This window comes from Hyperolius riggenbachi, chromosome 4 (genome assembly GCF_040937935.1).
Source record: "Hyperolius riggenbachi isolate aHypRig1 chromosome 4, aHypRig1.pri, whole genome shotgun sequence".
Lineage (NCBI taxonomy): Eukaryota > Metazoa > Chordata > Amphibia > Anura > Hyperoliidae > Hyperolius > Hyperolius riggenbachi.
In genome coordinates this window covers 257678683-257705412 of record NC_090649.1, presented here as the reverse complement: position 1 = coordinate 257705412, position 26730 = coordinate 257678683, and the positions used below count along the sequence as shown (strand labels likewise).

General features: G+C 42.7%; 1 protein-coding gene and 2 long non-coding RNA genes across 8 annotated transcripts in view; 1 reads left to right on the top strand and 2 right to left on the bottom strand.

The window, feature by feature from the left end:
• Positions 1-21171, bottom strand: part of LOC137570697 (uncharacterized) — an 80415-nt gene extending 59244 nt beyond the window's left edge. The window contains exons 1-4 of one of the 2 annotated variants that reach the window (XR_011031143.1): positions 21001-21171; positions 19438-19525; positions 6773-6895; positions 2722-2901 (exon numbers count right to left, since the gene is read on the bottom strand). This is a non-coding gene — a long non-coding RNA (uncharacterized lncRNA). Of the gene's footprint in view, positions 1-2721; positions 2902-6772; positions 6896-19437; positions 19526-21000 lie in introns of those variants that run through there. The other variant, XR_011031144.1, reaches the window with a different exon arrangement.
• Positions 21172-21289: 118 nt separating this feature from the next.
• Positions 21290-26730, top strand: part of EPHA7 (EPH receptor A7) — a 316908-nt gene continuing 311467 nt past the window's right edge. For all 5 annotated transcript variants that reach the window (XM_068231180.1, XM_068231181.1, XM_068231179.1 and 2 more), the window contains exons 1-2: positions 21290-21697; positions 24959-25023. In XM_068231180.1, coding sequence (XP_068087281.1) covers positions 21604-21697; positions 24959-25023 — 159 coding nt within the window. In that variant the 5' untranslated portion in view covers positions 21290-21603. The remainder of the gene's footprint in view (positions 21698-24958; positions 25024-26730) is intronic.
• On the bottom strand, positions 23814-26012 carry LOC137503746 (uncharacterized). Its single transcript, XR_011019320.1, has 2 exons — positions 25892-26012; positions 23814-24349 (listed from the first exon to the last, which is right to left on the bottom strand). It is a non-coding gene; the product is annotated as an uncharacterized lncRNA (long non-coding RNA).

Here is a 26730-nt window from a genome sequence, read left to right as displayed (position 1 = left end):
GCTTGAGGACACTTGTAGCTAGTGATGACGTACAAGGGAAGTAAGGGAGAAGGGACAGCTGGGACATTCAGCACACCTGTGGTGCGCTTCGGCAGGAGGTTTGTTGATTCATGGAGGATGGAGTCTAGGCTTCCAGGACAACTGTACCTTCAGGCTCCTGTGATGTAAATCTGTCTTTAACATCATTTGTGATTTACATTAACTTTTTTCTGTAATCTGAAAAATATGTTGTGATCTTTACGGTGAGTATAACCTTTCCACTGCAGACATATAAGCCGAGGCTAGCTCTGAGGACCATAAGACAGTAGCTGCAGAGTATGGAATTCTGCCAGGTATATATATATATATATATATATATATATATATATATATATATATATATTTCTTTTTTTCCTAACATTCTGTCTACCTGAACAAAGTGGGAAAAGTAAAGCTGTGTTCAACTTGAACTTGGTAGAAGTTATGAAATTACCATCAAAGTTTGACCTTATGCCTCGCCATGGTCATTCGGAGAGCTGAAGTGACAGCTCAATTTTCCTGTTAAAACAGCTTTAAGAGTTTATACTGCCAGCAATCATGGTACTTTAAGATTGCGTTTATAATAGCAATCTGTCATTTCTGGAATACCAAGTTAACCTGTTTTCACTATAAGAGAAATATGCTCATACTTATTTAACTTAGAATCAGCATAGTAAATGAACCGTTAGCAAAAAGATCAGGAAACAAAACAGAGAAAATTTGTATGATTATTTTAACAAGGGCTATGGTAAATACGTACATATTCTGAAAGAGAAAGGCAGCCCATTTATCAATGTCAGACAGCTATAAATTGAGGACACACACGACTCAAAAAGCTATAAACAAAATGCATCAGCTTCATTCAGGGTGTGGAATGTTTACTTACATTTCTTATTATTCTTATTTGAAGCATGAGCTATAACATCATAATATTATTAATAAAAAGTCATGTTTTGCATGCACATTGTAAAGTGAATCTGAAGTCAGAGGCGCCCTTCATATTTGTCCATGCAAAGTCTGCATTTTTCCACATGTATGATTTAGCAATTTATGATTTTTTGGGTTTTGTTCTTTGATGTTTCCTCTGCAGTGTTGTGATTTATTTGAAAGTTTTGTATGCAATTTTTTAAATTTTGTTTTTTTTGTGCATACCAATGAAGTAAATTTAATTGAAAATGTATCTAATTCATTTCAAATTTGCGTGTGATTTTTGCAAAACAAATGCAATTTTTTGCAATCCCACGTGAAATACATAAGATGTACAACAAACACAAAACTGCTATTCTGCATGAGGCACGCAAATTCTGATATGTGTGAATGGTGCCAAAATGAAGTCTTCATTTGCTCTACAGTCTTCTCACATTGCAGAACTTTTGAAAAATACAATGATGTAAAATAAGAAAAAATCAAAACTAAAATAATAATGACACTCCTTGTTAATTTTCTTGAAAAACATGTGTTTCCTAAACAGTTATTCTTTGTATTATAATAAACTTCTAACATATTACTGTATTTTTCAGCATATCAGACACACCTTTTTTACCCAAAAAATGGGGAGAAAAAGTCCCTGCGTCTTATATGCCAAATACATGGAGGCCCCGACTTACGATCGTCTGCCGATACAAACTGCTGACCTGTCGTGAGATCGGGGACTCCCTGTATTCTCCCTGTGTCGTCCTCTGCCTTTCCATGTGTAAATACAATTAGCGGGGCTCACCTAATCCACTTTTCCAGGGGTGAACACAGACCTATCATCTCCTTCACGGCTTCACCGGTGCCAGCTTCCGTTGATCGGATCATCAGCATAAGCTGTCACTAAGGGGAGCCGTGTGGGAGAGGAGAGGTCTATGTTTGCCACTTGAAGGATCCAATGTCTAGACTAGCCAGCCCGACATTTCATGTTACTGTATTTACCAGTATTTTGTGTATCTCTCAGGAAAGATGGCAAACTTTACACAGTTTTAAAAACGATATAAATGCTGACTCGATTTTTTGGTAAGATTACCATTAACTGGACACTATTGGTGGTCTAGTCTGATTTTTGTGTACTTTGGGGAATACATAAAATGTTGCCACCACTGGATTTTTGCATAACGTTTCTCAAATTAGTTGAATCTAAAACTCTTCTCTTCACATTCTCTTTAAGTAATTTTTCTAGTTCAAGATAGTATTTTTTTTTGGTCAGGCTGTCTCTCAGGAACAGATATTAGTTTCTGTTACTCAACAGATCTGTACGCATGGTGATATAATATTGTCTGGTCAATATCACAATATTTCCCCCTTTATCAGACTTTTTATTACAATTTCTTTGTTGTTAATAAGATGATTTAGGGATATCCTTTTCCCTGCATTCAAATTATCAAAAGTGAGGGTAGGTGTTTTCTGCTTGACCAGCATTTCCTATTCACATTGCACCTCAACAAAGATCTCATTGTGTGGATATGTACTAATGAAGGGACTGAAGGTGCTCTTTTTCCCCAATGTACTCGAGGGGGAGGCCTACACCAATTTTGCCCGTTCAATTATCTTCCAATAAATCACTGAGAGCCGCAAGAGCTTGTTTGTCCCTTTCCTCCTGTAATCTTGTTTGCATGTTGGGGCTATTCACATATTTATGGAGGGCCAGTTTCCTCACAAATAAATTAAGGTCTTTCACCAACTCTAATAAATTAAAACTTGCTGTAAGTACAAATGACAGTAAAGTAAAGTAAGATACCTTTAGACAGTAAAGTAATATCATTATTACATCATATTCTTATTTTCATATTGTTTGAGGTATTTTCTTCTGCCACTCCTCGTCTTTCCGTTTGAAGGAATTGGGTCTGTTACCCAAGATTCCTCAGAATTCGGGGGTTGCATGGAACAATTGGAATCCCCTTTTCCCTAAAAACAAAAGGTTGATTAGGATTTTGGGGGTTATTGGTTGGTGTCTGTGGGGTGTCTCCCCCAGATTCTGAACTACTCTCCTCTTCTGACATGGATAGACTTTCTACAGGATTTGGGACTGGGATTCCATTTCCAATTATAAACTTATTATTAAAATCTTTCCAATCTCTCTGAAATTTCTTTTGTGTTTTGGTCTGTATACTCTCTTTGTGGGCCTGTACTTTTTGTTGTAGTTTTTCCTCTAGTTTCTTGTATTCTGGGTGTTCCTTGAGCACTACAACCTTTTTGTGCTTCTCTTCCAATTTCTTATTGGTGGCCTCAAAACATTTAGTTCAAAGTCTTTTAAATATGTCATTAGTTTGAGGGTTTGTTTGGTACCTCCCATGCTTCCATAAGATCCACATTGTCTGTATGTGAATGGGTTCTACTACATTTCTCAAACCTCTCACTGTTATTTCCTTTTTTACATAATTACTGAAAACCGATACCTCCCACCATGATCTATCATAATCTTTCTATGTATTTAAAAAAACTTCTGAATGCTTTGTTAATTCAGAATCAGCTGGCGTTGTGGGTGTGGTATCTGTTTCAGAAGGGCATGAATAAATTATTTTGCTTCTGCTATGAGACAATTAATGCTGGGTATACTATCTAGGAATCCTGACATATTCTGAACTAGAGGAGGATTTTCTCTTTAATTAACCTCTCTTTCTTTAAGCATATGCTGTCAGATCACCAATTAACATTCAAATTGCTACACAATTTTGATATTAAACAATACACAGTATTATACTATTACAGTAGGACTGACATATAAAACTTAACTTTTACTATTACGATTAAGGGTCTGTTTCCACTACACACGGATTCTGGATGCAGAAAACTGATTCCAATGTATGCCTATAGGAAATCTTCATCAGATAAATAGCATTCAGTGGAAACAGGCAAATAGGCATTCATTGGAGTTAGTTTTTCTGCATCCAGAATCCACGTGTAGTGGAAATAGGCCCTAAAAGGCTGCGATTTATGTATTTACCTGTTCTTACTTAGTTACATAGTTATTTTGGTTGAAAAAAGACATACGTCCATCGAGTTCAACCAGTACAAAGTACAACTCCAGCCCGTCCCCCACATACCCCTGTTGATCCAGAGGAAGGCGAAAAAACCCCCACAAGGCATGGTCCAATTAGCCCCAAAAGGGAAAAATTCCTTCCTGACTCCAGATGGCAATCAGATAAAATCCCTGGATCAACATCATTAGGCATAACCTAGTAATTGTAGCCATGAATGTCTTTCAACGCAAGGAAAGCATCTAAGCCCCCTTTAAATGCAGGTATAGAGTTTATTTATTTTTTATGTACCCTCACCTTAAAGTCTCCTGCAGGTAACGATGGAAAATAGTGTGCATCCATATAAATGATATTGCTTGTAAATATGGCCATAGTGATCAGTTATGCCAAACTAATGTAAACAAGCATTTGTGCATTACAGCATAATTATTTTGAAGGTGTGCTAGATTCATAATAAACAAATTGGTTCACTGTTTGGTATAACTGTATGGGAACAGAGAGGGAGCCTGGCTGCTGATATAAACTGTAGTGATGTTACCCAAGACACACTCACAGCAAGATCAGCACCTATCAAAAATCTCCCTGCGGTATAATGATAGTGAGAAACAGGCTAATATGTCATGTGGAAGGTCCCACCTGCAGGCAAGTCAGAACCAATCAGAAGAGCCTACACAGAGGGAAACCTAGCTGATAGGATGGAAGTTCATGTCAATTGGAATGGGAAGCCACTGAGAGCGAGATGAAATAGAGGGATTGGAGGAGGCCCCGTCGGACACTGCATATGAGGAGGTGATTGGATGGGCGATACAAGGGCCCATGATGAGAAGTTATGTAGGTGACGTGTGAGCCTGACGTGGCCCCACATGATAGGCTGCAAAATGTTGCTTGAAATACCGGCACAACGGACTTTATAAGCGCCGTTTATGGAATATTGGCAAATCTAGTAACATATAAACGGGATCCCTTTGAGACCAAACAGAAATAATGTGAGTGACCCAGCGGCCGCCAGAAGTGACGTACACACTCATTGGTGTCTGTACCTAATAAAAGGATCAAATTCAGCAGCATAACAGTTAGTGTGTATATATAGCCATGAAGTTATGCAACTGTCATTTGATAATTAATGCATTTTATGTTAATGTTTAGTACTCTTGCACTACTGCAGTTTTGTGATATTCCCCTGACGAAGCCCCTAACCAAACAGGATGAAACATGTTGGGATATGGTGGTGGGGTTGTAATGTGTTTGTAAGCTAGCATTCTTAAGTGTGGGATAGAGGGAACAGCACCATTGTTGTACTCAGAGACATCCTATGTCACAAGGGATCTCTAAAGAATTCTCCCTCCCCCTTCCATTTCAGTAAATAAATGTATCACAGGCATCTTTAGGCTTTTTTAATCATAAAAGTTAAGCTTTATATGTCAGTCCTCCTGTAATAGCATAATACTGTTTATTAGAAATTATTAATATCAGAAAGATATGGATAATTTTCCTGATCTTTAGTAGATCACTATATGGCTAACTTAACAGAGATGTTTTCTGGCTCTAGAAAAGGGAGCAAAATGTAGACAATATTTTAGTATTAATTATGGGAAATATTTCCTGAATAAATGAAAAAAGTCAATACAACTTTGCCTATTTTAACAAGATGTTTTACAGCATAGTTTCTGCAAATGAGAAGAGACAGGCTGTGCACAAAACAAAGGAATTCACTCGATATTACTTGAATCTGATGCAGTAAATCCATTAATTAGTGTACCAAACAGCACCAGGGCCAAACCCTGCTCCCCTCATTAAAGCAATAATGACTTAATGAAAAAATAATAATGATATGAGTGAAATGTAATATTTCAGTGCTGCAATGCAGATTGCTATGCCTCTTATAACGTGTCTGAGGTACAGAGTGTACACTCCTCCAAAATGGTCTCATGTCTGCCAGTAAATTATTGATCTTGGGAGCCTTCAGGACACAAAGCAATGCTAGAGCACTTCAAGTGACATAGCAACCAGATCCTTACTGCTGTCATTGACAAGAATGCAGCCTCAGATAATGAGCGGCCTCACCAAACTTCATTATGCATTGCAGAGTTGTTCCAATGTCTTCTTCCCTTTACATTGTGCACCTATCAATCACTCTCCCTCTCTGTGCCTGCCTGCATTTATTATTTCATTAACACACATCTGGGTGTGAAAGCATTCATGTAAATGAGAGTTTTAAGTAATTTTGACAGATGCTTTGCTGGTGGAAAAAGAAAAAAAAAAGAAATATATAAAAAAAGAGTCTTGAGAAAACTTTCACAAATTCTGCAACATTCTCCTGGAGTCACTGATCCGTTGTCATGTCTTTGTAGAGAAATTGATTTCTAAATCATGTGGACTATGATCCAGCAGCAGAGCTCCTTCGGAGGTGTTATACAGCCTCCAGCCTACACAGCTCATTGCCTCCAATAAAGGGGCTTACATGTTTATTGCCGTGAGTGCTATTACTGCTCACAATGGATGGCGCTTCTTCCTTTGCCATTAAACTGTACCACTTCAATTGTTTTATTGGGCCATCGAGTGACGAGGATAGTAACACCTCATCAGTTACAGAGCCACTCATGCAAGGCAGTGCTGGCTCGGAGACACGTCCTGATACTTGTGACAGCAGCCAGGCTGCACCGAGTGACAGTGGCAGGGGCATCGTTGATAATGTCCCGGCGTCTGTGTAGGAATAAGAGGCTCACACAGAGGGGGGATGCCGTGCATCTGTGCACTAAATCTGTAACGGGAAGTGGACTGCAAAAGCTGCTTATTACCTTCCACTCACTGGGAATCCTCTCTGTGCAACTGAAAGAAGCATCCCAAGTATACTTCTAGATGTGCCTGCTCCCTGCTCCTCTCTGCTGGCCATCACTGATCACTCATCCATTACAGCACACCTGAAATGAGAGGGATATGGAGGATGACACATTTATTTCATTTTAAACAATGCAAATTGCTTGGCTGTCCTGCTGATCTTCTGGCTCTAAAGGTGCTCAGTAATGATACAATCATGATTGTAAAATCTTACCAATTTTATGTAATATGAGGGACAACCTAAAGTTTTCATTCAAAGTGCATTCACACTGTTTACCTTTCTACTATGTAGCTTTGGTAGCATTGTACATTGCATACGTAGTGGGTACCTTAACCTTCCTGGCGGTAACCCCGGTTCGGGGTAAGCCGCGCAGGAGGTTTTCTCAGGCCCTGCTGGGCCGATTTGAATAATTTTTTTTTTCTGAAGGCAGCTAGCACTTTGCTAGCTGCGTCAGCACTTCGATCGCCGCCGCCCCGCGCTCGATCGCCGCTATCCGCGTCGCAACACAGCCCCCCCCCCTAGACCCCTGCGCTGCCTGGCCTATTAGCGCCAGGCAGCGGCAAGGGGTGGATCGGGACTCCCTTAGACGTCACGACGTCCATGACGTCGGCGACGTCATCCCGCCCCGTCGCCATGGCGACGGGGGAAGCCCTCCAGGAAATCCCGTTCTTTGAACGGGATTTCCTGATCGCCTATCGACGGAGGCGATCGGCGGGGCTGGGGGGATGCCGCCGAGCAGCGGCTATCATGTAGCGAGCCCTCGGCTCGCTACATGATTTTAACCTCCTTGGCGGTAATCTCGAACTACGTTCGGGCAAAGCCGCCGGAGGGTGCCGCTCAGGCCCTGCTGGGCCGATTTGTTTAATTTTTTTTTTGCTGGACGCAGCTAGCACTTTGCTAGCAGCGCCAGCACCCCGATCGCCGCTGCCGCGCGCCCGATCGCCGCTATCCGGTGCGGCGCGCGCCCCCCCCCCCCCAGACCCCGTGCGCTGCCTGGCCAATCAGTGCCAGGCAGCGCCGAGGGAAGGCCCGGGACTCCCAATGACGTCCCGACGTCAGTGACGTCGGTGACGTCATCCCGCCCGTCGCCATGGCGACGGGGGAAGCCCTCCAGGAAATCCCGTTCTTTGAACGGGATTTCCTGATCGGAGATCGCCGAAGGCGATCGAAGAGGGCGGGGGGATGCCGCTGAGCAGCGGCTATCATGTAGCGAGCCCTGGGCTCGCTACATGATTTAAAAAAAAAAAAAAATTAAAAAAATGTGCGGCGCTGCCTCCTTGCCGGATTTTTTAGACCGGCAAGGAGGTTAAAAAAAAAATAAATAAAAAAAACGGCTGCGCTGCCCCCTGGCGGTTTTTAATATACCGCCAGGAGGGTTAATACTTTTAACCATGGACCCTGAAAAAGGTTGCAGATTAAAGGTTTGACTGGATTTGCCACGATTGTTTCAGGTAAATAAATATGGCAAAATATGGCAACCTCCATATTCCTACACCTTGTACGTTTAACACTTTTTGTTCCCCTGACAAAGGCCCCCGGTTATAGAGGGACCAAAACATGTAGAGTTGTTTATAAAAGGGGGTGTATTTTGTACATAGTGCAGTGAAAGGAATTAAGTTATCCCTTGCAATGTTACCTGAGGATTCATTAGTATCATTTTCCACTGTTTTGTCACCAAACTAGTATGTGTTAGCATTAGCAGCGCTACTAGGTTTTATTTTTATTTTTCCTCTTTCAAGGCTAATCTGTGTTTAAATATTTAAATCAGGTGTGTGTTCTAACCTCCATATTCCTCTCACCTCAGCTATCTTTTAACCTTAGCTAACATTAGTCTTCAGCAGCTGTAACACTACATTTTTCAGCTTTGTTCATAATACACTTCAAGAAGAGGACTCCTAGAAAATCCAATACACAAAAGCAGTTTGCTACAGTGCAAGATGGTTTTGGCACCAACACCTGGCTAAAACCAAGCATACCTCCCAACTTTTGGAGTCAATAAAAATTGACATTTAAAAGTGAACCTAAACTGACAGAAGAAAAACAAGTTTAACTTACCTGGGGATCTACCAGCCTCCAGCCCACCTTGGCACTAAAATGATCCTCCAGGCCCCCGCAGTGACCAGCTTTCAGCCGGCCGGCAAGTCGACAGCCACTGCGCATCCTCGATTTTTGCGCAGATTGCTCCCATCCACAGGAGTGCGATCATGAGGTGCATGGACCAAGGCCGTGCATCTAAGTGACGAAGGGTCGCTGTGGGGGACCGGAGGATCGGTTTGTCACGACGTGGGCACAGGGCGGCTGCAGGGGACTCATAGAAGTTCTGAGTAAGTTAAACTCGTTTTTAATTCATTCAGTTTAGGTTCATTTTGAAGACATACCCCTATCAAACCTCTAGACATGCCCCAAATGCTTGTGCAGCACCCCACAGTAAAACGTAGGCATGCGCATGCGATGTTGTAGGTGTAGGCAGAGCCGGCCCTACAATTAAGGCAAGGGGGGCAATTGCTCCCAGAGCCCGGGGGACCCCCTAAGCCTGTCCTATTTTCACCCATTTAAAAATTATAATTTGTTCGGCCAGGCTCTCAAGTACCGTGGCCGTTGGCTGAGAAGCAGCGGTAGGCAGGCAAAGAAGGAAGGCCTCCCCGCCCCACAGAGTGCCCCCCCTTGCCTGCCCATATGCAGAGCAATGTGAGCGGAAGTGGCAGTACTCACGTCATCGCTGCTTGCAGACTTTGGCAAGTCTTCTCCATCACACAGTTCCGTGTCTTCTCTCCCTGCCCCCCAGTGTCACCTCTTATTACTGCGCCATTAGAGGAGTCAACGAGGAGTTATGGAACTGTGTGATGGGGAGAAGACTTGCAGAAGTTACCGGCGGCGCTGACAGGTGAGCTGTAGGGGCACATATGGCTATCTATACCTAGGGGGAGGCTACCAGGAGGCACATATGGCTATGTATACTAGAGGGGTTACCTAGCCTGGGGACACATCCTGCTATCTATACTGACAGCGAGGCTACCTAACCCTTGGGGCACATCTAGCCAGGGCTGTGGAGTCGGAGTTGGAGTCAGAGCAATTTTAGGCACCTGGAGTTGGTGTTTTCATAAACTGAAGAGTCGGAGTCAGTAGTCAGAGTCGGATTATTTTTGTACAAAATCCACTGCCCTTGCGAGTTTACAATCTAGGAATGGGGGGGGGGGGGGGGAACAATAGGTGGGGAGGCATGCAGTATACATAAAGGCACAGTGCCTGTTAAAGGGAACCTAAACTGAGAAGGATATGGATTTTTCCTTTTTAAAATAATACCAGTTGCCTGACTCTCCTGCTGATCCTGTGTCTCTAATACTTTTAGCCACAGACCCTAAACAAGCATGCAGATCAGGTGCTCTGACTAAAGTCAGACTGGATTAACTGCATGCTTGTTTCAGGTGTGTGATTTAGCCACTACTGCAGCCAAAGAGATCAGCAGGGCTGCCAGGAAACTGGTATTGTTTGAAAGGAAACATCCATAGCCCTCTAAGTTAAGGTTCCCTTTAAGGTTATCTAGTAAGGAGTAACACTTGATTGGTTGATGGGTAATGGCCTACGTTCGAGCATAGGCTTGCCGGAAAAAGTGAGTTTTGAGGGAGCATTTAAAGATTTCAAAGGTTGGAGAGTAACAGATGTGCTGTGGCAGGGCATTCCGGAGGAGGGGTGAGGCATGTGAGAAGTCTTGTATACATGAGTGCAAGGAAGTTATTATAGAGGAGGCCAAGAGAAGCTCCTGTGCAGATCTGAGATTGCGGTTGGGTTGGTATCTGGAAACTAGTGAGGAGATGTATGGGGGAAAGAGATTGTGGAGAGCTCTGTAGGTTAGGGTTAAGAGTTTAAGTTTAATCCTCTTGGTTATTGGCAGGCAATGAACAGCTTGACAGAGAGGAGCAGCAGAAGAAGCCCGAGAAGAGAGATGGATGAGACGAGCAGCTGAGTTCAGTACAAATTGTAGGAGTGCCAGTCAGTTCGTTGGTAGTCCACCAAGCAATATATTACAGTAGTCCAAGCGAGATATGAGAGCATGTACTAACATTTTAGTAGTGACCTGAGTGAGAAAAGGACGGATGCGAGATATGTGTTTGAGTTGGAGATGACAGGAGCTGGTTAGGGAATGAATGTGAGAAATAAATGAGAGAGAAGAATCAAAATATTACCCCTAGGCACCATGCTTTGGGAACTGAAGTTATAGGGGTGTTATTAACATGTATTGTTATATCAGACAGAGAGGTGGTCAGATATGGTGGATGATTCATTCTGTTTTATTCATATTGCGTTTTAAGAAGCAAGAGTTCATTAAAGAAGATATAGCAGACAGGAAGTCGGGAACACATGTTAAAGAGACTCCATAACAAAAATTGCATCCTGTTTTTTATCATCCTACAAGTTCCAAAAGCTATTCTAATGTGTTCTGGCTTACTGCAGCACTTTCTACTATCACAGTCTCTGTAATAAATCAACTTATCTCTCTCTTGTCAGACTTGTCAGCCTGTGTCTGGAAGGCTGCCAAGTTCTTCTGTGTTGTGGTTCTGATATGAACTCCCCCTTCCAGGCCCCTCTATGCACACTGCCTGTGTGTTATTTAGATTAGAGCAGCTTCTCTCTTATCTTTTACAAGCTGGATAAATCGTCCTCTGAGCTGGCTGGGCTTTCACATAGTGAGGAATTACAGACAAGGGCAAAGCTGTTTGCAGGAAGAAAAGAGCAGCCTGAAACTTCAGTGCATGAGAGATGCAGGGGGAAAGAAACACACAAATGATCTCTTGAGATTCAAAAGGAAGGGTGTATACAGCCTGCTTGTGTATGGATGTATTTTCTATGTGTGGACATACTGTACATCAATCTACTTCCTGTTTTGGTGGCCATTTTGTTTGTTTATAAACAAACTTTTTAAAACTGTTTTTAACCACTTTTAATGCGGCGGGGAGCGGCGAAATTGTGACAGAGGGTAATAGGAGATGTCCCTTAACGCACTGGTATGTTTACTTTTGTGTGATTTTAACAATACAGATTCTCTTTAAGGTCTGGGGCCGGGAGGTACAGTTGTGTATCATCTGCATATAGGTGGGATTGCAAACCAAATGAGTTGATTAAGTTATCAAGGCTGTGCATGTAAATGGAAAAGAGGAGAGGACCAAAGACAGAGCCCTCTCATCTTTTCAAACTGTGCACATGCAAAATGCTCCCAGCCATGGCTGCCATGCATAGCCACTGCAGGAGGCTCTGCTCCTCTCCTGCTGCCAGCAGTCTTGCACAATTGAAGTGATTGTTTGAACACATGGGATGCAGGAGCATAATGAAAATACACCAACAATCAGCATTGGTAGAACAGGGCTGGGCATATGGTCCACACACACACACACACAGGCAAAAGACTGGTGTTGTGGGCTGCCAGGAGGCAGAGGAAAAAATCCAAGGAAGGAGAAGAAAGTCAGGAAATCGGGACATGTAGTTGAAGCCAGGACTGTTCTGCCAAAATTGGGATGGTTGGGAGCTATGACCAGGGGCATAACAAAACATGATGGCTGGGGGCCCTGCTTCTCTTTTTCTCCTTATGCAGAGTAGCACAGCATAGCATCATATTAATGGGTAGGAACTCCTCCTCTCTTCCCTGCAGCCGTATGCATTATTCTGCATACATGCCTCTAGCTCCTGATGAAGTTCAGCCAAGAATAGTCTAGCATTAGTATCGGTTGTTATACTGGCCAAACTTCAGGGAGTTCGATCCTAGGAAAGGGTGACCCACGACAAATGCATGGAGTAAGGGGGGAACTAGGGCTGGTATCATTCAGATTAACAAGATTGTATCACAAGATTGTATAGTCATGATTGTATCATTGATGGGCACCTTAAAGGGACACTGTAGGGGGTCGGGGGAAAATGAGTGTAACTTACCCGGGGCTTCTAGTGGTCCCCCGTAGGCATTCTGTGCACATGCAGCCACTCACCGATGCTCCGGCCCCGCCTCCGGTTTACTTCTGAAATTTCAGACTTTAAAGTCTAAAAACCACTGCGCCTGCATTGCCGTGTCCTTGCTTCCCCTGATGTCACCAGGAGTGTACTGCGCAGGCACAGACCATACTGGACCTGTGCAGTACGCTCCAGGTGACATCAGCAGGGACATCAGCACAAGGGAGCTAACTTTATGTGTCCATGTGTACCATGCACATACACCAGCATAAGCTGTGTGCATGCTGACAAACACATACAGGGGAAGGAGGGAGTGCACTAAATTAGACCCTAGCCACAGGGGTCAGTAACAAGAAAAAAATACATATATCCAGGCACATCGCCTCTAGTTAGGACATTAAATAAATTATTAAGGAAAGGCAGGTGCTGAAGGGGGTGTGGCTAGAAAACAGCAAAAATCTATTAACCCTTCGCACTCTTGCATGCAAATGTTCAAACAAATGCATTCACAGATTCACTCATCCAGGCACAACTGTTATCCCTACAGCTAAGTTAAAAGCCGGGGTTTTAGTTCACAGAAGAATGCATTCTTATGCTTAGTCACCTATACTGCGCAGAAGTACCCAGGTAAACATAGGTGTCCTAACTCTGGCCCTGTAACATGCATAGTGCAAACATGCAAACACATTCATTGCATCACACCTATCAAAGGATTAGGAGCACACATCCTGACGTCCTCTCCTGGGACAGACAGTGCATCTTATCAATCGCACAAGGGAGCTAACGTTATGTGTCCATGTGTACCATGCACATACACCAGCATAAGCTGTGTGCATGCTGACAAACACATACAGGGGAAGGAGGGAGTGCACTAAATTAGACCCTAGCCACAGGGGTCAGTAACAAGAGAAAAATACATATATCCAGGCACATCGCCTCTAGTTAGGACATTAAATAAATGATTAAGGAAAGGCAGGTGCTGAAGGGGGTGTGGCTAGAAAACAGCAAAAATCTATTAACCCTTCGCACTCTTGCATGCAAATGTTCAAACAAATGCATTCACAGATTCACTCATCCAGGCACAACTGTTATCCCTACAGCTAAGTTAAAAGCCGGGGTTTTAGTTCACAGAAGAATGCATTCCTATGCTTAGTCACCTATACTGCGCAGAAGTACCCAGGTAAACATAGGTGTCCTAACTCTGGCCCTGTAACATGCATAGTGCAAAAATGCAAACACATTTATTGCATCAAACCTATCACTGGATTAGGAGCACACATCCTGACATCCTGATACTCACCTAAGAAGAGGGAAGGCTCTGGATACTATAGACCTTCCTGTTCCTCCGTGCTGGCTGTTGGTTCTGCGCCAGTCCCCAATTGTAACGGTTGTGGAATTCTCTCCGTGGTCAGTGCACAGGATGTGTGCTGACACTGCGGAAATCCTCCACAAGCATATAATCTGAGAGAACCCATCAAAAGGTGCAATGCACCTGTAGAGGGGAATTCCTGCCAGCAGATGGAGCCGTGGAGTGCAGAGGAACAGATCCTCTGCCCAGCCACAGATGCCAGATAGGAATTGTACGAGGGAAACCAAGTGAGAACGCAATCGCAAGAGCTGCGATTGCCAATGAGAAAGAGCACAGGGACAGAATGTATGTGCATGCACCAATCTAGTCGCCAACCCGCGACAGTGAACACACAACAGCAGAAACAAAGTAGGAACGCAATCGCGAGAGACGCGATTGCCAAAAGAGACACAACACTGAGCAGGACAGCGCATGAGAGTAGCAAAGGCACAGCAAACAACAATGAGGAGATAAGGAAAATAACAAACGCTAAACGCGAACACCGCACTCATTCGCAACAGCGAATGCGTTTACGGCGCGGTCTCCGCACGTTAAGCACAACAGAGACAAGCACGCCACCCTAACTAGCCAACGCCACACAAACACGAAACAGAGAACGCGAACGCTTGCTTAACGGTTACCCCACTGAGCCTACAGCAAGCGCTCGTATCAGACAAGGCAGAGAGAAGGAGCAGCCAGCAGCAACCGCAGCTCTGGCCTATACTCCCAGACAGAGTACAAAAGGAACCGCCGCTGCTACCGCTAGAGCGAGTGCGATCCAGACAGACAAACAAACAGAAACAGGAATAGGTCAGATAAGATCCACCGCTCTTCCGCCAGAGCGAGTGCGATTGCGATCTAGGTTCAGGGACAGGACAGGAAGGATCCACTGCTCTTTCCGCCAGAGCGAGTGTGAACCAAGTAGGGAAACAGAGTTAGCAGGATCCACTGCTCTTTCCGCCAGAGCAAGTGCGATCCAAGTACAGAAACAGAGCTTAGTAGGATCCACTGCTCTTTCCGCCAGAGCAAGTGTGATCCAAGCACAGAAACAAACGATTCAACATCGCCAACCGCTGGCGATAGTGTAATCGCAAGGACAAACAGAAGACAGAACAGGCAATACAATAATACAACCTGACTGTGCTATAGGGATGCCTAATGCAATCCCCAGGAATACTCTGAGATAATCTTTAGCAGACAATAGGAAGGCTGACACTCCAGGAGTGTATTAACAAACCAAGATGACCAACAAAGGATTGTGGGATCACATGGTATTTATGCTGCAAGCCTTCAAGGGAGGTGACAAGGAAATTTGCATAATCAGTATATGCAAATTCCTCAGCAGAGCAGGTCTGAAGCTTGTAAAGCAAAGACAGGTCTCTTATCTAGAGACCTGCATCCCACAGACTTAAGGAATGGTCAAACAGCTGTCTGCCTGTGCAGCCAGCTGAGCGGATCATTACAGTACCCCCCCCCCCCCTCTAGAGACAGCTTCCAGATGTCTCTCAAAACTGGTATTCGCAAAAAACTCTGACTGAAGACTCATGAAGGTCGGGACAGCCCAACTAGGCCCACTTCCAGCGTCAATCCTCCCGAAACCGACCTCATCGGAAGCACCCATCAGAACTGTGAATGCCAGAGAAGCACCCATCGACACCCTCTGAGCCATGCCCACCACCTTCCAGGGACCGTCCAAAAACACCAAACCTGCCACAATACCCATTTGAAGTGTCCCTTTCCACATAGAAACCACTGTTGATCTCATCCAGGGTACCAGTAAATATTTCTCCCAGAATCTCCCAGAACACTTTGAAGCTCCGCAGAGATCCCAAGAGGGCAGAACGATCACCAGGCTCACATGGAGAACTACCAAGAACCCCTATGGAACCAATGACAATTCCGGCTTCAGCATTACCAGGACAAGTATCAAGATCAGGGCTTTCTGGGACCACTTCTGGGCATACAAGCAGGCAGGCAATATCAGAACATGTCTCCACTGAGGAAGCATCTGAGCATGCTGGCAACCGAGACACACTTGGGGTTTCTGGGTCACAGAGCACATCGGGGTACACTAGCACAAGAGAAACCTCAGGACACGTCGAGGAACTGCCAACCTCAGAGTCCGTCACGACAAGATCAAAACCAAAACCGGGCAGAGAATCATCACGAGTAGTGGTCACAAGCACTGGATTTACAAAAGAAGTCTTGGACTCAGACTTCCGTGACTGTACTGGTATCCAACCAACACTCATCATTGACTACGCATGACTGAAGCTCCCCAAGAGCTGCAAAAGTAGACAATATAGCAGCGATGCTACTGAAGTGGGCAACACCTCAGGTGGCCCTGCGGGACAGGAGGCACGTCCTAAAAGTTCTGCACCCTTTGGGAGCAAGTCGGAGACCACCAGAACAACAGACAAAAGCTCAGGAGCATCGTTTCCCAAGTTCTCTGACAAAGAAATCACGGATTCTGAACTATCTATGTTACAGGGCAAAACATCAGATACATTTTGCGGACAGAGCAAATGTCCCAGAGATGGTTCTACAATCCGCTGAGACTGAATTTTATCTCCATGAACAGGATGCACAGGAATATTTACTGAAACACACACGGACTCCCTAACTCTAATCTCACTGTACACAGAACTCCGCATAGCAGTTAAACTAGACTGTAATTCCAAAATGGCAGAAAAACAGGTGAGAATGGTAGCAATAGCTAGACGAGCCTCTAGGGTCACTATAGGAGATTTTATGCAAGGCAATACTGACTCATCCAGAGTACAGGGTGGAGAGTTAGCAAGAGTTTCTGAGCAAGAAAGGGACTCACAAATGTCAGTGCGATTACACATACAACCTGACTGTGCTATAGGGATGCCTAATGCAATCCCCAGGAATACTCTAAGATAATCTTTAGCAGACAATAACAAGGCTGACACTCCAGGAGTGTATTAACAAAGCAAGATGACCAGCAAAGGATTGTGGGATCACATGGTATTTATGCTGCAAGCCTTCAAGGGAGGCGACTAGGAAATTTGCATAATCAGTATATGCAAATTCCTCAGCAGAGCAGGTTTGAAGCTTGCAAGCTTGCAAAGCAAAGACAGGTCTCTTATCCAGAGACCTGCATCCCACAGACTTAAGGAATGGTCAAACAGCTGTCTGCCTGTGCAGCCAGCTGAGCGGATCATTACACCAATACATTTTTTGACCTGCTAGCACTTTGGTAATCTTTGGGGAGCCTTTGGAGGTACTTGCGCCCCAGAGTACTTCTGAAGATAAGTGCAGTTGATCTTGCAAATGCGTAGTATGGATGCGCTCTTCTCTGAAAGTAATCGGGGGCACAAGTACTACTAAAGCACTATTCCACCTACCAGAAGGAAATGGAAGTCTTTATAGAATCCAGGCTTTGCTCTTCTTAGGTAAGTATGGAATCTGAAGTGAGTTACCTCATTTCAGGTTCACTTTAAAACTAGATAAGGATGCATGTGTTTTGCCATTCACCTACCTCCCGCTGTCCCGCATTTGTGACTCAAATACGGCTATCCAGGAAGAGGCCGATTAAGTGCTTATGATCTTCCTACTAATTCATCCCTAATCTCTTCATAAACCTTCTCATTACCCCGCCACTCTTTGCCTGATACAGCTATATACTGCCCTCTATCCACATCCCAGCTCATGGCTTGAATGCAAATGCATGGTCCTCTAACTTTGTGTACAAGTGGTGCAATGTACTAAGCATGCACAAGTGCATGCTCAGGAAACGGCATCACTCATGCATTAAATCAGAAGACTGTGCTCGAACATCTATCATTTACAGGCACAGAGCGTTTAATCAAAAAGTATCCAGGAGTTGGCGCCATCTTTATTATAATGAAACTTTTTTTAAACAAAAAACAAAACAAAACCTAAAATGAGGATGAGGAGCTGTGGTAATAGCAGATAATGCATTTATTTAATGTACAGATTGGGGGAATGTGTTAATCTGAGCTGAATTCTGGTTTGCTTTAAGAATTTAAACTGATCTAAAAAGCGGCATGGAGGTGCACTTTATGGGTTGTAAAAAACAGGGGACCTTCAAAGCATTCTGTAGTAGAAGTACCCTTACAGTGCATGTTGTGCTGAAAACCACAAACCACAAGAGCTCAATAACTACCTTTGTAGATTTCCACAAAACATGTACTGTTGGAGGTACTTGAGGACTGAGTTGAAAAATCTTGCTGTAGAGGGTATCTGTGGGATCTTTCAGGGACAATCTTACTCTCCTATTCACTGCAATGCATTTTGCATTTAGTGAGTGCAGATTTTAAGGAAAACCTTGATGAAAAAGCGTATTGGCATTCTGCACTTTGGAGTACGTATTGCAAAGAAAAGCTGATCTTCCCGCATTAGTAATTATTTACACAAAAGCAGGACCCTTGTTACATATTTTAATTAATTAAAACTAATTGAGGTAGCACGCTTCAACACTTTCTTTAGTTTCCTAAAGCTATGTTTTCTATGCACAAAACAGAATGCAGGACATATTTCTGTGAAGGTTCTTGTTTATTCAAGTCATGGTCTGATCATCCGAGGATAGGTTTTCCTTATTTATCCTTCACAACGCTTTACTATTAACCAATATAGTTCAAATAAAGGGAAGGAATGTTTGTGGATGGTAAATGCAGTAAACATATACATCCTCTGTATTTCTTTACTTTATTTGAAATGACTGAGCCACTCAGTGCGGAAATGAATCCAAGAATTCAAAAAGGAAAGGTTCAGCTTTATTCTCTTTTAGGTAGAAAGTAAACAAGATGAAATAAGGTTTCCTGGTAATCCTTACTACGTGTAGAGCTGAATTGGACAGATTGCTTTTTATTCCACTAAAGTGAAATTTCAATGTAAATGTATTAATGCACTAATGGCAGGTTACTTTTATGTAAAAACCTTTCAAATGACCTGTTTCTGTTAAATCCTCAAGTGCATTCAGCCGACTCGCTATGGGTTGGAAAGCCAGACATCCAAACACACTGCAGCACGCTGGGATGTATTCTGCAAAGACCTGTATGTATATATATATATATATATATATATATATATATATATATATATATATATATATATATATATATATATATGAATAATGTTTATCATGATCCAGCTGCTTCATCATGCCAGATTGTATTGTTTTATTTGACGTTATTTTTCTCCCCTGTGACTTTGTAAATGTGACATTACACAACAGACATTTGTGTAAGAAAAACATAAAAATAATAGAAGAATCCTTCTCTTAAATATTCGCTATCTTATCTTAATAATGATTATTTCTAAAGGATTTGTAGTCTGAAGGATAATCTCACCTCTGTTAGAATACTCTTGGATGGGTCTATGTAGGGCTGGCATCCTCTGGTGCTTTGTATAGGTTCATCATCAAGTGCTGGCAGCATACTGGGGGAAAGGAGACAGGTGTGGGTAAGTTGGCTCATACTGAATGATGATCAGTCTGGTACAAACCCTCCTTCCCTCAATACTCTCATCCTTACAAATACATTATTTATTTATTTTATTTTTACAAATGATTGCGCTCAATAGGCGCTGCACACACCATACGGTGTAAAGCAGGGGATCTGTACCATGGCAGGCAAATGCTAATCATACACTATGCTGTTTGTTTTAATAGACATAATGTTTGATTCAATAAAAATAAAGAAAATATGAAAGGAATAAACATAATAAAAAGCTGAAATTGAAGGTTTATTTTTTTCTTACAGATCATGCCTGGCAGACAATTGAATCACCTCTATTCCACCTATCAAAAATATATGTTGTGTGCTTTGGACTTTAAAGTTACAAAGAATGGACGCTGCCACAGTTATTTCCCTTTCAAATGCCATTTAAATGTGTTACTGACAGGTTACCTTCAGTCGTGTATGAAGAGCTAGCACACAAGCTGAGGCTGCCACACTGAGCTCAACTGACCACCATACACATTTAGAATCAGCGACTCAAAATATTGGAAGCAAAGGCAGCCAGGCAAACAGCAAGTATTACTACAGTTTTCATTAAAATCAGTAAAATATAAATAATGTCACAACAGTGGTATGGAATATACCATCTTTGTTGCCTTAATACTACTTCTCTACTACCACACTGATCCCTCATTGAGTGAGTCACTGACCTTAATCAAATATACAGATGAATGACTTACTGACTTCACTGGCCAAATGCTTGTTATTGGGGTGTAACTTGAAGTCAAAAGCTAAGCACCACAGGCACTTAAGGGGTCAAAATTATGGGTCTAAATAATAGGGGGTGCAGCTCGTACAACCACATGGGGGCCCAGACGGTGGCTGCCCAACTACTTACCGTGCCTCCCTCTGATACTGGGGCCCATCCTCTAGATCAGGTGTTGCTGTGGCTATGCTTGTTATGGTGGGACCATGATGATCACACTTATTTTATGACCCCCTGGCTTTCAGACTGTGGGGGCCACCAAGGGAGGAGGAGGAGGAAAGCGGTGTGGAAGTTGAGTTGTTGGAGGACCCCATGATTTGTAATTATGCTCCTGGACGAAATTGCAGCTTTCCTTATAGGTTTTCTTTTATTTTCATTATTGCTTTGAACTTGAAGCTGTAGACTTGAGACTGTTTTAAGCATAGGCACTGCATGCAGTTGCCTGGGTGATGGTTGTGACTGTTACTAATAACATGGTACTTAACCTTGTAATATTTTTAGATTTGTTCTTGGTTGATTGGCCCCATATCATTGCGTCTAGAGTGATCTTGCTGTGTAATGTTCTGCAATCATGCATACTGGTGTATGAAACTGAACAAGTTTCTGCTGAACTTATTATCCCTACTCATCAATTTCCAGACAAAGAAACAATGTATCCTTTATATGTTGTGTACTGGAAATGTACTTGCCACTGTCTGATGGGGGCAGCTGACCCCAGGTGCAGCATGCGACCTCTGTGTAGTAGGAGTGCACACAGCTAAAGCGATGCGCAGGATGCCTCCTCCTCACTCTTGTACAGAAGCGGCAGACTGAGCAAGCTGTGGACCATCCTGAGCCCTACGCCGCCAGACTGCTGCCCATCTGCGTGTTGCCATTGGCTCCCGGTGAGGCTCCTCCCGCGATGCGATAGGCTGCAGGCGGCTGTCTGTCTTGGCGATGCTGCGGAGCCGCCCCTTGACTCCTAATTGATATGATTGGAGTGTGAAAGCAGCGGCCGGGCTGCAGTCAGTGAGAAGCTGGCAGGCTGGTGCTCAGCTGCTCCGAGCTGGGGGGGAACTGCACAAGGCACGGCATCTATAGGACTGGCTCCCAGCAGCAGGAATGTATAACTCCAAGTGAACACATGCCTACTATAATCCACAGCCTGCCCGGGCAGCACATCAGCACTCTCCATCCAGCACTGCAATAACTTCCAGCACACACTCACACACACACACTGAGACAGAGAGAGAGAGAAGACTTCTGCACACACAGTACTACTACTAGCAACTACTGAGCGCTATCCATGCACCATGCTCCTTGGCGTCTGCCCCCCTTCCTGGATTACACTATGCCTCTGGCTCCTTCTGTTTGCACACACCGGGAAGGCACAGACAGCGAAAGAAGGTAAGGAAAGGGGCAGCAGGACAAACTTCATCATGTCATTGTCCATCAGCGGGCGAGGGGCAGCAGCACTGATCGGGGAAGTAAGAGTTAAAGTTCCCCTGATGTTGGAGAAAGTCTTCCGTCCTCACGTCATGGCAAGATAAGCGCAGCGGCTATGTATAGGGCAGCGGTCCCTGGTGGGCTCTGTTGTTCCGCTATAATTACAAGCATCTTTATTTATCATGCTGCCCAGGGGAGAATCCCAGCACAGCGCAGTCTAGCTTTACACACCAGCAGCATCGCTCTTCTGACGTAGTGGAACATAGAGTAGCCACGGCTGGCACGGGTTTATTTATGATGTGGCTGTGGTGTCTATCAGGGAGGCAGACAGTGTCACATTCCAGTGCTTGATGTGTCTGCTCAGAGGCAAAGTTCCAGCCAGAGCCTGTATAGAAGGAGCTGAGTGGCCAGCAGCAGGGTCTACAGTGCTACCTGCATGGGGCAAAACTTCAGGTGTTTTCTCTTGTCTGCTCTTGTTCTAGTTCTGCCTTCTCTGCCAGGACACTGTACATAGTTATCACAGGTACAGCACAATCCACTGCAGGTGGCACAAGTGTGCCAGGCCTATCAAGCCCTATATTGAAATATTAAATACATGTGTTTGACATCTGACCCCTATGAAGCAGATCAAAAATTACTTTAACACCAAACGGTTACCCAAACACACGTCAATTTATAATTTTGTGATAAAGGTTCCCTAGAAAATATTAACCATGTGCCTACCCTACCACTAATCATTCATGCTTTAGTACCCTTAACACTATCTGCACTTTACAGTTAGTAAGTAGTAACCTTTACGCTTAGCTTAATGCCATCTATGTCTAACCTTGACCCTATTCCTCTGCCAGCTTTTCTAACCTATTTGGGCAACATTGTTGGCACTCAACCTAAAGAGCATTGGCGTGCCCAAATAATAAGCCCATGAGAAAAACTACTGTCTTCATTTGTGCATGAGTCAGTCATTCATTAAAATAACAAAAATATAACACTTTACCTACTGCAGCCCATTTAGGCTCATCTAACAGGACAAAGAGCAATGTGCAAAGAGCAGCATAGCAGCCATCATTAATCAACGCCTCACTGCTGTACACTGATAAAAGGGGAATAAGGCTGGTTGCTAGGTGTTACTACACTTTACACATCACCACAGCCCTTTTGCAGCCATGTCACAAGCAGTAGAGTCACATTTCCTTTTAGCAGAGATGTGTGAAGAAAGTGGATGAAACCTGACATTTTAAATGCAATGTAAATGGCCATGTGAATGAAATGATGTGGTAGAAGAGATGTTTAGCATGGAGGACTTGTCTTAGTGTGTCAGGGGAGGATTAAACTTTGAGGACAGTTAAACTGGAATAAAACCCTAATAAATAGATCATACAGCAGGACTTGGGCACTTTATAAAGAGCAGTGTCTAGGTATATGATTGGATTGCAGAGTGAACATTGCCCCCAGAGTCCTGTGAATGCATTATGCAGATCACAGCTCAGTGTCAGCAGTGAATGATCCAGCCAAACAGGACACAAAAAGCTCATCCAACATGAGATAAGGATAGACCGCTGCCTATCCTGGAGCAGGTTTCTAGTGGTAGTCCTGGGAATTTGGATTTGAGCAGTGAGATCAGTCTCCAGTGCTTGGAGGCAAAACATATCTATTTCTTCTCCTTCTGCTTGAATCCACACGTCTCGTTGTAGAACCATTACACCCAGTAAGTGATGCAGAAATCTGTGCTGTGGGGTAATACTGACACACATACTCAGCCTCAGCACTGGTAATCGAGGTCCGACAACATCATTAGGAAAGAGCGCAATATATGAAATTTTAATGGCTAATCATTTTGCATCGAGCCTATTTAAAACCTGTTATTTCAGTCCCGTATGTGTAAGATGCTAAATCTGAGCATGAGAACACCGTTGTGATTTATATTTTTTAAAGACATTCCCTTTTGGCACATATAAAACACCATATGTAAAATATCACAAAGAGAAGGACCTTAAATGTCACAGGCTTCCATAGTAACCAAAATAAAATAGTGTATACAGGTGCCACAGAATCTATAACCCAAAGTGCTACACAAATATATGGTAGATGTTGTATTATTTCAGGTGCGGAATTCAGTGCTATAGCCAAACTAGTGTTGTTTATGTTTTCATTACCTAATTTACACACTGGTTCACAAGCAGGATTCAGGTGTTTAGGCCTATTCATGGAATAATATACAGTTCAGGCAGGCACTGGTCCTCTGAAATTCAACCGTTGTTGTATCACAGAATAAATAAGTCTTGCAGTTAATATAAAGCATGTAAAGGGAGGAGAAAGTATGAGCTTGAAGAATGTCAACCTCAATTTCACAGATAAGGGCTCACAGTGCTTCAGCTGTCTGTGTGGGATGTGTTGTTCAGGGGATGTTTCCAGATGTAGTGGGATATTCCAGGGTGTCCGTAGCAGGGAAAGTACATCTCGCTGTTGTGCTCTGCAGAAGCTTGTGTGTGCTCAGCTCAGCCCAGGGCTTAGTATTCTCAGCACAAGCAATGTAGTGTAGAGGCTCCATATTATTGGGATGCATATCTGGATCGCTTCTCTGTCTCTGTTAACAGCAGTAGAAAGCAATCTTCCCTGCATTAAAGCAACACAAGAGAAAATGGGAAATACAAACACTACTGTGTGGTAAAGTGAAAAAAGTTATCAACTCAGTTACTGATTTAAATGACTGTAACAAAAAATGTACTAAAGAAAGCACATTAATTAAAAACATATACGATTAACTATATATTACTCAGATGAATATTAGGGTGTCCATTTTTTCTGTTTAGAGTTTTTATGTCATGTAACCTACATATTGATGAGTATGCATACACTATACAGTTTTGGAAACAGTTGTGCCTATTCGATACTAAAAGGCCTCATTTCATACCTCTGTTCTCCAAATCAAGTTTCCAAGTATCCTAAGAGGGGAAATATAAGTTGGTTTGGCTAAAACTTTATTACAATAAATAATTCCAGGCTTAAAAGTGCAGAATTTTTTTCGAGGACCATTTTGCTCAGTAAAATATTACTTTTACTGATGAAAATACTTTAAGCACCATATTCTTTGGCCATGTTCAGATTAGTTAAAGGTTGTTGATTTATGCAAGTTTATTTATATATTTTGAATGCTTAGCAAATATAAGGCATAACAGTGTTTTGTTTTCTTCCTTTTTTTTTTTTATAATTGCTGTCTTGCAGTTATCTTGCTGGATTCCAAAGCACAACAGACAGAATTGGAATGGATCTCTTCTCCATCCAGTGGGGTAAGATTTGTTCCAAACAATTCAGAAAGAAAGCTGAATTTCATGCTCGACATGCTCCAAGCAAGCACTAGATTGGCTTAGGAACTTCAGAATGCTTTAGGAACATAAAGGCTGGGGATTTAGCTTTTATACAGCCTACTGCAGGAACAAGACCCAAGACTGTCTTCAGCATAATAAAAGCATTTATTGAAAAGGGGGAAAAATATGTTCTGAGCAGGCTTACTCTGAAACTGCATTTACAAATTTGTCTGCATTTGTATTTGTTTTGCATGTGAAAGGTGTGTCATGCCATTCTTCAATCCTAGCAGGCGTTTGGTTGAGCCTGCACCTCGTATTAATGTGCTTAAAGCAGCTGGACAAGCAATAATTATCTCTAGACACAGGATTAAATAATAGATAATGTCATCTCACAAGCCAAGCAGCGTATGCAGTATAAAAACAATATCCAAGATATTTACAAAGAGAGGACATTTAAAAAAAAAAAAAGTAGTTTCAGTTAGTTGAATGTTAACCGTTATAGACTTCTTGTATTTATTTTATTTTAACTTGCTTTCTGAATGTAAACTATTCTTTATCTGTGATGATTTATTGCTTTGGTATTTTTTCTTAAACTGATATGTCTAAAAAAGACCATTCTTGCTGGTTGGCTGGCATTTAATGCTCTGTGTTTCTCCTAAAGCCAATGTGACTTTAAAATAAATATAAATATTACTTTTCTCGTTGGTCGTTATCTAATATGTTGGAAGGCTTTGTTGTGAAGTGTAAAAAAAATGTTGTGAATGAACTGAGAATTCATTGAAGAATATATGTAATGCAATTTCTCAGTAGGATGAAGCTGTGGAGTAATTAGCCGAGTTCCTGGATTTACCATAGTTTGATTTGATTGCAGAGGAACCTCTGAGTCATCAGCAGACTGTAGTTAGTGCAGACGCTGTAGACACTTACGTTCTTGTGTCTCCCGGACTTTGAGGCCCTGGAAGGTGCCCTTCTAGCCTATTTAGAGAAAACAAAATAAAAACATTTAGTATTCATAACAAGTCGTGCTCAAAATACTACCTGCTTGATTTTTAATGAAGTGAAGATGGTAAACAGGCTTACTATAAGTTCCCTACACACAATTTTTTTCATATACTAGCTTTAAAGTTACTCAACTCACAGATGCTAAGATTAATTAATGACAATGTTTTGACTCCAAAATAGTGGCTGGTGACTTAAAAATAGCACATATTCTCTTGTAATGAAACATAAACTTGGTTGAAATATTTACATGTCTGATTATGTTCTGTCACCTGTGCAAATAGGCAGTTCAGCTTTTATACTGTGTATCCACAATATGTCAAGCACTACAATGAGTTCTCGAATAAGTATCACACAAAAACTACGACTGAAGCTAAGGCTTGGGCACTCCATTAGAGCAATTGTCATTATTATTGATTTTAGATTTCTGGCAGCTTCCATAGCCCTTTCTATGTTATCCTTGAATACATTTACAATTTCTTTGGGTTGGTTGTGATATTTTCTTCGCTCTCCCCATATCTCTCAGAATAATAGACATGCAGCTAAGTATGGAACCCCATATATCACAGCATACTCATGGCAATATTGCAGTAATTTGCTACAGTAAGTCAATAAGTTCTGCATTAAAGCCATTATCATGAGAAATACCACTACAGTGAATATCTGCTGGTAAATTGGCAATATCCAAAA